The sequence below is a fragment of the Staurois parvus genome, unplaced genomic scaffold (genome assembly GCF_062004578.1).
Source record: "Staurois parvus isolate SC_StPar_1 unplaced genomic scaffold, SC_StPar_1.0 ptg000019l, whole genome shotgun sequence".
Classification (NCBI taxonomy): Eukaryota; Metazoa; Chordata; class Amphibia; order Anura; family Ranidae; genus Staurois; species Staurois parvus.
The window spans coordinates 14621303-14635631 of record NW_028317815.1 but is presented as its reverse complement, the minus strand read 5'-3'; the positions used below and the strand labels follow the sequence as shown (position 1 = coordinate 14635631).

At 42.2% G+C, this 14329-nt stretch overlaps 1 protein-coding gene across 6 annotated transcripts in view; it reads right to left on the bottom strand.

Moving 5' to 3' along the window:
• Positions 1 to 14329, bottom strand: part of LRRK2 (leucine rich repeat kinase 2) — a 362321-nt gene that overhangs the window by 313988 nt on the left and 34004 nt on the right. For all 6 annotated transcript variants that reach the window (XM_089685047.1, XM_089685063.1, XM_089685038.1 and 3 more), the window contains one exon: positions 1636 to 1724. In XM_089685047.1, the coding sequence (XP_089541173.1) occupies positions 1636 to 1724 (89 nt within the window). The remainder of the gene's footprint in view (positions 1 to 1635; positions 1725 to 14329) is intronic.

Genomic DNA, 14329 nt, shown 5'->3' with positions numbered 1-14329 from the left:
ATTAGACTGTTCAAAAAAATAGCAGTTTTTTGTATTCTTTACAAACTCAAACATTCACTATATAAACTGAAAAATGTTCGAAGATTTTGCTTTCCTTTGAATAACTTAATTCATATTTAATTGTATAAGCACTGTTTCTGAGAACTGGTGTACATCTGTGTTGCATGGAGTCAACCAACTTCTGGCACCTGTGAACAGGTATTCCAGCCCAGGATGATTGGACTACATTCCACAGTTCTTCTCTATTTCTTGGTTTTGCCTCAGAAACTGCATTTTTGATGTCACCCCACAAGTTTTCTATTGGATTAAGATCCGGGGATTGGGCTGGCCACTCCATAACGTCAATCTTGTTGGTCTGGAACCAAGATGTTGCACGTTTACTGGTGTGTTTGGGGTCGTTGTCTTGTTGGAACACCCATTTCAAGGGCATTTCCTCTTCAGCATAAGGCAGCATGACCTCTTCAAGTATTCTGATGTATTCAAACTGATCCATGATCCCTGGTATGCAATAAATAGGCCCAACACCGTAGTATGAGAAACATCCCCATATCATGATGCTTGCGCAACCATGCTTCACTGTCTTCACAGTGTACTGTGGCTTGAATTCAGTGTTTGGGGGTCGTCTGACAAACTGTCTCCGGCCACTAGACCCAAAAAGAACAATCTTACTTTCATCAGTCCACAAAATATTGCGCCATTTCTCTTTAGGCCAGTCAATGTGCTCTTTGGCAAATTGTAACCTCTTCAGCACGTCTTTTTTTCAACAGTGGGACTTTGCGGGGGCTTCTTGCAGATAGCTTAGCTTCACATAGGCGTCTTCTAATTGTAACAGTACTCACAGGAAACTTTACACCTTCTTTGATCTTCCTGGAGCTGATTGTTGGCTGAGTCCTTGCCATTTTGGCTATTCTTCTATCCATTCGAATGGTAGTTTTTCACTTTCTTCCACGTCTTTCAGGTTTTGGTTGTCATTTTAAAGCATTTGCAATCATTTTAGCGGAGCAGCCTATCATTTTCTGTACTTCTTTATATGTTTTCCCCTCTCCAATCAACTTTTTAATCAAGGTACGTTGTTCTTCTGAACAATGTCTGGAACGACCCATTTTTCTCAGAATTTCAGAGAGAAATGCAATTGTAACCAGCATGTACAACATTTGCTGTCTTCCTTCCTTAAATAAGGGCAATAATTGCCACCTGTTTTTCAAAGAATGAATGACCTCACTAATAGAACTCCACACTGCTATTATTTTGAACATGCCCCTTTCAATGAGTGATTCAATTACACAGAATCAGCAGCATGCATGTCATGACTGTTGGGTCTGTTGGATTTCTATTACTCTACTACACCTGCTAGTAAATTATTTGCCATGCAGAAATATCATTTCTACCAAAAACAGTGATTGATCAGGTTAGTGATGTCTGACTGCTATTATTTTGAACATAACTGTATATAATGTACACACACACAATTTTTTATACACCATTAGCCATACGATTATTATTTTAATACAGCCAAGGAACCATCGGCCTAATACATGTCATTGTTTCTGCAAAAAAGATATATTGTATGGCTCACATTAATTTGATCATAAATAAGGAATATTAATAATTATAGGCACATGTAAAATGTCCTACCTGAAGCAAGTATGGTAGTTAAAGCTTTCAATCCAATTGTCAAGACACTAAGATTTGTACCATAAATGGACAGGATATTCAGAATTTGCCTGCAAATAAACAAACAACTACATTAATATCTTATCATAGTTTACCCAAAGAGAAAAATAGCCATATTTAAATCACACAGGTGAGCACAGTTTCTAGAAAGTTGGCTATGCAGAATTGCATATTGAGAAAAATCAGGTCAGACCTGACTCTCAGACTTACAATGTGAGAAATAAGTAGGGTGAAGTATTAGAGGAAGCAGAGCCTGCATATGTAAGGAATGCACACAGTATATTAACAAACTAAGCATGGAAGCAAGACTGTTTAAAAAAAATGAATGATTAACATTAAGCCAATCACATTTAAATATACTGTATCTATATAGACCATTATTTCCATTTAATACTGTCAGTATTTAGTTTTAATCTTTACTTTTGCAGATCAGTTCTCAAACAGTATGAGTGAAACTAAAGCACAATCCAGAATGTAAAGTAGATCTAAATGTGCTAAAGCAATGTTTTGCAGCCAAGCTGGAGTTAGGGTGTGTAGACAGAAAGTAGTAAAATGCTAATATAAAAAAAAAAAAATAGGATTTTTTTTCAATCCTACTTGGAAAATCCTTGTCTTGAGGTACAGTATAGGCCACATGTGTAGTCACAGACTATTGGGTTATATGCCTATACCTTCATGAGAGACTGGACACGGGTCTTGGGGCAGTCCCATATAATGTCTGCTTACAACAATGTTCATTATTTTTAGCAAGCATTAGGAGTGAATGGACCTGTGCCCAGGACTATGTACCAAAAAAAATAAATAAATAAAATGGATTTCACAGCCAAGCCAAAAATTTTAATTTTAAAAATTAAAAAAAAAAAAAAAAAAAAAAGTAAAATGTACCTGTAAATTCACCCCATCCACTCTGCAGTACTCCAGTATTGTATCAAGCAATAAGGAGAAACCAAGTACAGAGGGGAGGGACTTGAGTCCTGCATTGTATTCCATGGCATGGAATTTACAGGTAAGTCAAAATTCACATTGCCCAATAGGTCTAACTTCATGGTTTATGTCCCTTAACCCCTTCACGCCTAAGGGTAAAACAAATCTAAATGCCTAAGCACAATTCTGCAACGTTGACATGTTAGTAAAACCGTACATATCGTCACAACTACTTTGTACATCCAGGTGGATTATACCTTGTTTTTTTCAGGACAAATTGGGCTTTCATTTGGTGGTAAATGGTCATGGATAGCTCCTAATTTTTTTTTATTATTAAAGGAAAACTGGGCCAAAATAGTAAAAAAAATCATTTTTTTAAATTTAACTGTGTGTTTCTTGTTACGACCATAACCTACCACCAAAGAACAACCCAAAATACATTCTCCAGTTCTTGACGATCGCAGCAATACCATATATGTGTATGTTATTTGTTGTTTGTACCCGTAGTACAGCCCAGAAACAACAGTGCGCATTTTGTTTTTGTCTTTTTTTTTATTTATTTTTTTTTACATAAAACACGCTGTCACTGACATTGACATGAACACTAACTGACACTGATACCAATTTTTTTTTTAAATCCTGACCTTTGACCCTGACCTTTGCCCTTGACCCTTGACCCTGACCTTGACCCAAACACTAACCCTGGTACTGAACTAGATCAAACCTTGATCTAGGTATTTTTCTTTATTTTTTAATATTTATTTATCTTTTTTTTTTTTTTTTTACAAACTTTTTTTTTCTCTCTCTATGTCAGGAGTTCGAGAGATACAATGTATCTCTCTTCTCCATTCATAGAGAGAGAGAAAACAAGGGGGCCGGGCTGCACAGTGATTGATCACTGTGATAGCCAATCAGAGGCTATCACAGCGATCACGTGACCCGGAATCGGGAGTCCCGGGTCCCGATCGTTAGAACGTTGTATCTTATGAATGAACACAAAGCTTTTTTGATTTGGTGAGGTGGAGATCATGACATTGTATGCCAGCCTCTTTACCTCAGACAACCAGCAGAAGCTATGTATTCATTCATAGAATACAAAGCGCCATGTAAATGACTGAGCAGCATTCAGGCAACATACAGTTAATACGTGACCAGCAACCACACCTGTCGCAATAGAAAGTTAATTTCAGCCAGCTTGACCCAAGCAAACTATTAAAAAGAGACATTAAACTTGGAGTTAGGCTTTAATCGTACAGTACAGGACTTGTAGTCATAGACCATGGGATGCCCCAAAGCAATAAACTGAAGGGTGGGCAACAATATAGCAAATAGCTAACAGACCCACAAAAACAAGGGTGCAAGGACCCAAAACACAGGACAGCTTGATGCACCTTGCAGCTGAAGCTCACATCAGCAGAGGCCTGGAGATCCACTTGGAAAATATGAACAGAAGACCAGGCGACAACCTTGCAGACCTAAAAAACGGATGGTTGATGCTGAAAGACCCAATAAACTGGAGCAGTGGGCCCAGAAAACAAACTAAGGAACCCTTTCCTTGAGGGGCATAAGCTCTGGAAATGAGCTGTCTGAACCACCTGGCTATGAGGCAGTAGGAAGCAGGACCTTGGGGCCTTCAGTGGGGACAAAAAGGCAGTCATTTTTTTTCTGAAAGAAAAAAAAAAAAGACGTTACAGTTAAGTAAACCCTAACAGCTCTGACCACATTAGGCAATTGAGTGAATTCACGAGTTTTGAGGACAGAGGGAAGGGAAGATGATATCCTCAATGAGGTTAAGGTCAAGTTCATTTTTGAAACATGTTACTCATATATTTAGCATGCAACTTGTAACACGCTCCAGAAAGGTTTCTGGATTAGAATTGATAAGGCAGAAACCTGAATCTTTAAAATATAAAAGAACCAGATGCTGGTCCACACTAGACTAAAGGATAGACAGGATGTGAGGAGTAGAATATTCCCAGGTTTTGGAGGTGCTTGCTTCTGCCACAGCCAAAATAGGCAAATGTTATATCTTAGGACAAGTAGTTTTTGCTTTGAGCTAGGTGAGAATGACAGAATAAAGAATTCTTTAGAACACGGGTGTCAAACTGGCAGTCCACCAGCTGTTGCCAAACTACAATTCCCATGAAATATTGCAAGATTGACAGTTACAAGCATGACTGACAAAGGCAGAGGCATGACGGGACTTGTAGTTTTGCAACAGCTGGAGGGTCGCCAGTTTGATACCCCTGCTTTAGAGCATGTGTTTCAATAGACATGTCATCAAAAGAGAAGCGGGGGGGGTTCGATCCGATGCTGCATGTGTCACCCACCGACTCGAAGGGTGAGAACTTAGCGATCACATGACCGCTGATTGCCGAGTTCTCCTATCCGCTCTGAGCAGAGAGTGGGACTGTCAGTCACCGTTCTCTGATCAGCCCCCTCCAGTGCTCACTAGATCGCTGCGCTGTGAAGGGGGAAGGAATGGCTGGTTCAGGCTCTCTCTCAGCACTTTGCTAAGAGACTGAGCCAGATACCACTCCAAACTCTGGTTTGGATCCAGACTTTGAAGTTGGGATCTTTCCCCAGCCTAGACTGGCTGAGTGACGTGAGCCAACGACAGACTTCAGTCCACTGGCAGACAAACTGCACTCCTATGATCCACAGAAGTACATCCAAAAAAGCTTTGGCTGTACTCCTCCTTTAAAAGATAGAGACCAAGAACCAGAGTGGAACCATATGACAAAAAGGTCTGCAGTTTGAGAAAGGCAAAGACTCGTCCAACAGTTGTCTCGAGTAAGTGTTTTCACGTGACAATTTAGGGTGATTAGGACTGTCAAAATCCATTCTCCCTCTATCTTGCAGAGCAGTTGAGGGATAAGGTACACTGGAGTGTATACATACACCAGTCTGAACAGGGACAAAAGATTTAGCAGGGCATCAACCACAAAGGCAGGGAGAGGATCCCAGATATAGCAACAATCCTGTCCTATTGTTGAATCTGAAAGCCATGATATTCACATCTGGTGTTCCCCACCTCTGGCAGAGCATGGAAGATCTTGAGAAGGGGGAACGCTCTCCTGAGTACTTTTCCCTCCGAGAAGGTGACAGAGAGAGTTTTAACATATTATTAAGACCTGGAGAGAATCAGGCTTCTTTTCATCAGGGATGCCCGACTTCTGGATGCCCCTTGAGGGTTTATGTAGGCCTAAGCCATGGCATTCCTGAATGCACACATGTAGGAGAGGGGTCCATTGTAGGAGAGTCAGTCTTATGGGTGGCCTGGACAGTTAGGGAATAGTAGGTCCTGCTCCAGTTGTATCATTTCCACCTCCAAGGAAAAGGGGAGGAACAATTTCTTTGGTTCTAGGATTGAGTTGAATGTCCACCATGACAGGGAGATTTTTTCCTGGCTGGACAGAAGTAGTGGGAAATCCACAGAATATGGGCTGCAAAGGTCTGGAGTGGAACAAAAAGTTAACTGTCTCAAAGAAGGACCACATGCCTTATGCAGAACAAAGTCAAAGAATGCCAGGTTGATCAGATAGCTGGAAGCAATATTTTTCCTTGTGTGTGTCTAGAATCAGTCCCTGATATAAGGCAGGACAACAAATTGAAAGAGTTGGTCTCCCACAGCAAAGTGTAGAAAGCTACATCCCCCCCGGGTCATATCAAGCCTGACTTTGAAATCGTGCGACTTACAGTGAAGTTGCATGATTTCAAAGTCGGATGAGATGCCGATTTCAGGTGCGATTTTCAAGACATCTGACACAGATGTCTATGCAAATCGCACCAAAAGAAGTACGGAACCGCACCGATTTGACCGCTCTAATTGCGGACAATAGGGTGCGACTTGGCATACGATTTTCAAGTCGCATGGCATGCAAATCGCATGCCAAGTCGCACCCGATGTAACCGGGGTGTTAAGATGTAAGAGAGAGCAATGACAGTAACAGTCTGCATAAAGTCATTACAGCAGTTGTAAAGGTAGAAGGTTTTTACCTTAGTGCATTCTCTGCATTATGATAAAAACCTTTCCATGTCAGCTCCTCAAAATACTTATCTTAGCTCAATCTCAATCTAGCTCTGTGCCGGTTTGCAACAGCACAGCCACTCGCTTCTCTCCCTCTTACAGGAGGCTCAGCAGCAGCTGGAGCCATTGGCTCCTGCCAATCAAATCCTGTGAGCAGAGAGCTAGAGGCAGGGCTGAGCCGCACTGTGTGTGATGACCGACGCACACAGTGTGGATCGGGATCAAGCCAGCACGAGTGCCCCCACAGCAAATTGCTAGTTATGGGGGCACTCAAAGAAAAAAAAAAAAAAGCCAGGAGCGCTGGCGGGGGACCCCAGAAGAGGAATATCGGGGCTGCTCTGTGCAAAACTACTGCACACAGTAGGAAAGTATGACATGTTATTTTTAGAAAAAAAATTAAACCTTTAAATTCACTTTAAGAAAAGGAGGGGACAACAAACTCTTAAGAAGAATGGCCAGGGCTAAGATTTGTCCACTGGTACTCAAGGCCAAATGCTGGCTCAGCCCATAGTGGGCAAGGACAAGATGCTTCCTAGAGAGTACTTCCCTGTTAGGGATCCGGGTATGACCAGAAATGTGTGGGAACACAGGTGTAGTCAGGGCTGGAGAGGTGGAATGGTCAGGCACGCCGTTTGGTACTGTTAAGCACCGCCTGGCGGCGTCTCTAGTAGCCCACAGCACGGGGTTCCTCAGGGCGTGGGGTCTAAGTCCCAATCTGCTTATTCACCAGGGCCCCTGATGGTGGGGATGGACTTGGAGCAGACAGACCAGGTCGCGACCCCCGAGTACGTCCGGCAATGGTAGAGAGCATCGTCAGAGGTGTGCGGGGAAAGAAGCCTGACGTGAAGAGGCTGGCAGACTTGGTAACAGGGACAGATCCGTGCGGGATGGATGGATCGTCTGGGTAGCGTAAGGCGTAGTCAGGCAGGCCAGGTCAGCAATGTGCGGGCAGCGAGGTACCGGAAGAGCAGGCAAAGAATGGTCAGTGTCACAAGCCGGGTTCAGTAACTCACGGGCAGCGCGGTACAGAGGATCAGGCAGAAGGATGGTCAGGCAAGCCAGGGGTCAAACAGGAGATGGTCAGCTGGGTCATGAACAATGCAGAGATTGGCAACAGAAGATTCACAGGATACCAGGTACAGGGGCTCATGGGAAACAAACAACAAGGCACTGATTGCAGGCCTGGTCCTGCTTAAATAGACCTCCTGCAATCAGCCTCAAGTGATGGCTTGATTGCAGGAGTGAGACCCTGGCTGCTGAAAGCACCCTCTGGTAGGAGCTGGTACTGCAGCCCACAGAGCAAGTGAGCCACAGCACCACCAGTGGTGAGTCCATTCCTGACATTCCCAGGATGGAGCTTCCTAGCCAGGCACTAAGCAAGTGAGCTTTCCAAGTGTGGCGGTAGATTCTAATGAGAAATCCACTTCCTAGCTTTGAATAGCATAGGGACGACAGAATCTATTAAGCCCCCAAACTCCCAGGACCAGGGCTTTAACAGCCATGCCATTAAAGCCAGCATCAAGAAGCAGGATACTGGCCCGTGAAACTAAAGGACTAACTGGGAGATCCACGGAATCTGCCAGGAACTAGAGTATTTACAAATACCACCTTCTCGTAGACCAGTTAAGTGCAAACTGGATCACCAGAATGTCCTCCTCCAGGATCCTGTGCAGTAGATGAGGAATGGTGCAGATCAACTGGAACGGAGTCCACAGAGTTACCATATTCTATTTCAAAGGCCCAAGTGTCACTGGACCTGGTGACAAATCTGTTTGGGTGTTGATTGTTGTTAGAGTACTACCCTCCACCCATTGAAATGGCACATGAAACTTTTCTGGATGAAGACCAATCTCCTGCATCCAGTCACTGATGACCAACAGCTGCCAATTAGCCTGGAATATGAACAGAGCATAGGAATGGAATGTGCATTTCCACCCAAGCAGAATAAGGTCCACCTTTCTCTACTTGTCTAGACTTCTGATGCCTCCCTGATGCTTAGATGCAGGCCACCTTCATGGCATTGTTTAAATAGATTCAGGATGAAGAAACAGCATTGCAGTGATAACCAAATCATCCTGACCTACAAGTAGTTAGGCAGACAAACTTCCACCAGCAACTAAGCCTTCTGTATCGATATGGCATTCAGGACTTCACTCCAGTCTGCCATAGGAATACCGAAAAACAGGCCCAGGTAATGTTATAAAAAGGAGCTGGCCCCAGTGATGACTTCTGGAGGCAAGAATCCATGGATGCATGAAGAGCTCTGCATCATCCACTGTACATTGTCTGACAGGGTACGGGTGGATGGGTCCTTAAACAGAAAATGTGCAGGTAGCCCACAGTGTGGATACCCTGAGAATGATGCAGAGTTATAAAGAAGAGCGAGCAACTAAGTTAAACCCAGGATGCAGAGGACAGACCGAAAGGAGCAATGAACCAGTAGATTTGAGCACACACAATAAAGAAACATAAATAGACAGACAGAAAAAGAATGTGATACAGAGATGTACAGTGCATTCATAAAGTATTCAGACCCCCTTCACTTTTTTCACTTTTGTTATGTTGCAGTCTGATACTACAGTTGTTTATATTCATTTTTTTCCTCATTAAACTCTGTACCCGATAATGAACAAGTGAAAACATACATTTTAGAAATGTTTGCATATGCATGAAAAAGGAAAAACTGAAATATCACATTGGCATAAGTATTCAGACCTTTGAAACACTTGAAATTAAGCCTCTCATTTCTCTGGGTCGGTGCTGAGAGGTTTCTGCACCTTGATTTGAGCCCACCTGTGGTTAATGAAATTGATTTGACATGATTTTGTCTCTAGAAGACAAAAAAAAAAAAAAAAAGGCCTGACAACTGATAATGCTGTATCAAAGCAAAAACCATGAGGCCAAAAGGAATTTCCTGCAGAGCTCAGAGACAGGATTATTGCAGAGCTGACAGAAGATCTACAAAAAATTTCTGCTGCAGTGAAAAGTTCCCAAGAGCACAGTTACAACCATAATTCTCAAACAGAAGTTTGGCACAACCACAACTTTTCTAAGAGCTGATCGGCCAGCCGAAACTGAGCAATCAGGAGAGAAGTGCCTTAGTTAGATAGTTAGAGAGGTGACCAAGAACCCAATGATTGCTCTGACTGAGCTCCAAAGGTCTTGTGTGGAGATGGAACAAAGTTCCAGAAGGAAAACAATCACTGCAGCCCTCCACGGACCTGAGCTTTAAGACAGAATAGCTAGACAGAAGCCTGCAAAACCCATGAAAGCCCACCTGGAGTTTGCAAAAAAGCACCTGAAGGTCTCTCAGACTGAGGAACAAGATCCTTTGGTCTGATGAAACCAAAATTGAATGGTGTGGCTTCAATTCTGAACATTATGTCTGGAGGAAACCAGGCACTGTTCATCACCTGCCCAATACCATGCCAACAGTGAAGAATGGTGGTGGAAACATCATGCTGTGGGGGTGTTTTCCAGCAGCAGGGAGTGGGAGACTGGTCAGAGATGAGGGAAAGCCAAATGGAGCAGAACAGAGATATCCTCAATGAAAAACCTGTTCCACAGCGCTGAGGACCTCAGACTAAGCTGAAGGTTCATCTTCCATCATAACATCATTCCTAAGAACATAGCCACGACAAACACAAGAGTAGCTTAGGGACAAATCAATGTCCTAGAGTGGATCAGCTAAAACCAAGTTTGAACATCTCTGGAGAGACCTGAAAATGGATGTCCATCGACGGTCCCCATCCAACCTGACTGAGCTTGAGAGGATTTGCAAAGAAAAATGGCAGAAAATCCCCCAATCCAGGTGTGCAAAGCAGCAGTACAAATAAAACAGATAGGTGGAATATCACAACGTAACATTTGGATGGACATGACCTTAACAACAAGGCACAAAGGCACCAAAAGGTGGAAAGAGCGAATGCGCATATCATAGTAATGGAAGTCCCCGAGTCTGATTAAGGTAGCTTTGGGCCCAACACTGAATTAGCAACTACAGCTTCCTAAAAAACTTTAGCAAAAAAAACAAACACATTGTTTCAGGTTAATACCTTAACCATTTGCCCTTCTGAGGATTTACCCTCCTTCCTGACTAGGCCATTTTTTGGTTTACAGTGCTGCGTTACTTTAACTGACAATTGCAAAATTATGTAACTCTGCACCCAGATGAAATTTAAGTCCTTTTTCCCATGAATAGAGCTTTCTTTCATTGGTATTTGATCACCTGTGCGTTATTTTTTGCGCTATAAAAAAAAAAAAAAAAAAAAAAAAAGATAAATTTTGACTTTTTGCCATTAATCATGACCAGTAAAAAATAAAAATTTAAAATTTCGTCATAAAAAGGCCAAAATGTATTCTGCTACATGTCTTTGTGAAAAAAATCCCAATACGTGTAAATTATTGATTTACAGGAAATTTATAGCTTTCACAAATGGCGGTATATATACACACTGGGATTTTTTTTTTATTACTAATAATGGTGGCGATCAGCAACTTATAGCGGGACTGCGATGGGCATTCTGACACTGGGGGGAACTGACTTGGTGTCACTGAAATCCCCAGTGACACCCAACACAGTGATCAGTGCTAATAAAAAGTACTGACACTGTACTAATGGCACTGGGCAGGAAGGGGTTAACATATGGGGTGACCAAAAGGTTAACTGGTGTGCTGTTTTACATGATGTTCTGTGTTTGTGCTTCACCATAAGCACACTGCTTTGCATGGCTGTGTTATGCTGGGTTAATAGCTGTGTGTGACTTAAAATACCAGAGGCTGCTTCACAAACAGCGTGCAAGGTAGACCATTCAGGGCAAAGTGACTGTCTTTGTAAAGGCACCCCTCTACCCAGGACACTGATTCTTACCTCACCAGAGCTTAGGCACATACACATGCTTGCAGTGCATTAGCAGCATTGAAGCAACACAACTCAGAAGCAAAATGCAGCTGACAATATAGAGTGAGTGCCTCGTTTTATTGTTATGCTTGTTATTTCTTTCTTTTATATTCATTTTTGCTCTAAGGATTTGTGTGTGAGCACTGCAGGAATTGTTTATAGTGTTTGACTTGTGCTACTTTTGCAGGCTGCCCCACAAGTCTTTTCAACCATTTGTTGTTTTCCTGCTTGAGTCACTTATTGTCACAAAGTTCATGTAAATCTACCCAACAGGTGCACAGAATCCAATAAAAAAAAAAACCTTGACAAAAGTTTAAAATTAACATATGGCAAAAAAATGAACTTGCATTTATATTTGCACAACAGGAGGGGAGATCATGACATATCATTGGCACTTCCTCCATAAACAGAACACTTTCCATTCTGTGAAAAGAATGCAAGGTTTTCTGAATTAAAGGAGAAGCCGAGCAAACCACTCACTTTGATCAGTGTACTGCAGCTGAAATTACAATTCTTAGGAGACTATGGGCTTAATGAAAGTAAGAGATTTAACAAATGCTGCAGCAGCATTAGAGGTAACTTGTTTTTACTGTACAAACATACAAAGATATTGGCTATACTTCAGGGTTTACATTTTCCCATTCCATTAAAACAATGTTTTTCTATTTGACTTACCGGTAAATTCTGTATTTTGAAGTACAGTACAAAGACTGAAAATGCATACACCATGGGTTATAGGCGTGTACCTTCAGGTGATTGGACACTGGCAAAACTATAGAGAATAAGATTCCTGGCTGCCTCCCCTGAAACCCCACATTCCAAGAGTCCCCAAACATAGTAGCAAGGAATGGAGAGTAAACCAAGAAACGGAGGGGAGGATACCTGTGTTCTGTAAATAATACTGAATTTGGAATTTACAGGCAAGTTAAAAGTCCTATCTAAATCGTACAGTACAGGACACAGGCAGAATATTCATAGTAATTACCATGGGACATCTCCAAGCAATGAATAGGAAGGGCAAGCAACAATGAGGCAAACAGGACTGTGCCAACAGGCCCAACAAGGGTCAAAAGACTCAGCCTCAGAGAGCTGATGAAAGAACCTTGAGGCCAAAAGCTGCATAAGCAGAAGATTGGACACCCACCTAGATAAACTTTGAAAACGTATGCACAGAAGACCAGGTGGCAGATTAGCACAACTGGGTTACAGAGGTTTGACAGAAAAATGCCCATGAAGTCCCCCCCAATCTGGTGGAATGGGCACATAAAAAGGGCAGGTGGAGATTTGTTTTTGAGAATTTAAAAGGATAAGTTCATCTTTGGAGCATGTTACATGTTCCACCCATTTTTAGGGTGGAACATGTAACATGTTCCAGCATCTGCAACCTCTCCCTCTCCCCCCTCTTTGTGACAGCAAGTGGGGGATCTTCTCCCCGCACCAGCTGTCACAATGTAAACACAGCGCAGCCATGTTAGGATCTACCCACATGGCCACTTCATTCATTCACAGGTCCCTGTGAATGAATGACTGCAAGTACTGCCAAGCCATTGCAGCTGACAGCTTGTAGTTCTCAATGAACTATGAGGGTGCTTGTGAGCGCTCTCATAGTCCATGGATCTTCTTGCTCTCAGGTAAATGCCTGCTTGTACAAGGTACAGGCATACAGCTACCCTGAGCGTCTGCGATTTGCGATTAGATTTAGTGCAATGGTGGATTTTTAAGCATGCCATTCCTTGCGACATCCAGAAAACAGGACAGATAGAAAATCTTTAAGCCTGATTGGAACAGTAAGTAGCCTTGAGACAGAACATTGAGAAAAAAAAATAAAATTAAAGTTGTTCAAGGATAACCCATCAGCATCAAAATTACTCTGGATTCATAAAAACATGCATATTTTATTACAAAAAGTCATCTAAAATACAAAAAGTCCATTATACATTTGGATCACATGAAGGGGAGTGTGGGGTGTTGTATTTGAATAGGTTCCTTTTTTTCTGACTTAAAGCACTTATCCAGGAACTGAGGACTGATGATCAATGTGCTTAATAAAAGGAACTTTTACATCTACTGGTTGACAGTTTGACTCTATGTGGTTTTTTTTTTTTAAACACTTCTTAAAGTGTTACTAAACCCACAACAGTAAAATCAGTCTGTATATACAGTAAAGCATGCTTGTTATACTCACTGTGGAACCCAAGGGGTTAATCTCCTCCGCATTGTATAAAAAGGCTGTTTGATCCTGTCTTCTCTGATTTTCCCCTTCTTCCACCGTCCCCATCTCCTGATGGAACAGAGCCTTGGGGGCAAGCTGCACATCCTCAGTTTGGTGTGTATTGCTAGAAAGTTTTTTTTTTTGGAAGAGTGCATGTGATCAGCACAGGGCCAATCAGCACTGTCCAGACAGAGGGTCAAGACTCCTTTAACCAGTGCTCTGCTGGACACTGATAGAAGTCAACAGATTGCTATATACTGCTGATGAGAACAGGTATTAGCAGTTTATATTTACTAAAATGTTTTCATTTCCAATGCTATGTGTACTGTGGGAAACCTGATATAGTGAATGCAGAGTCCTGGGTTTAGTAACACTTTAACATGAATATAGGATGCATTGATGATATAAAATGCACCACACTCTGTGATTGCGTTTATTGCATATACTGAATAGAACTTCTACCCATTTTGATGATACAACACATGTTGTAACCTATAGACTCCTGTGACTGAGTGTTGGATAACCTAGAGGGTATTCTCAGTTTGCTGTCCTTATTTATCTCCCCACAGTGGCCTTAGGGTCCGTGACC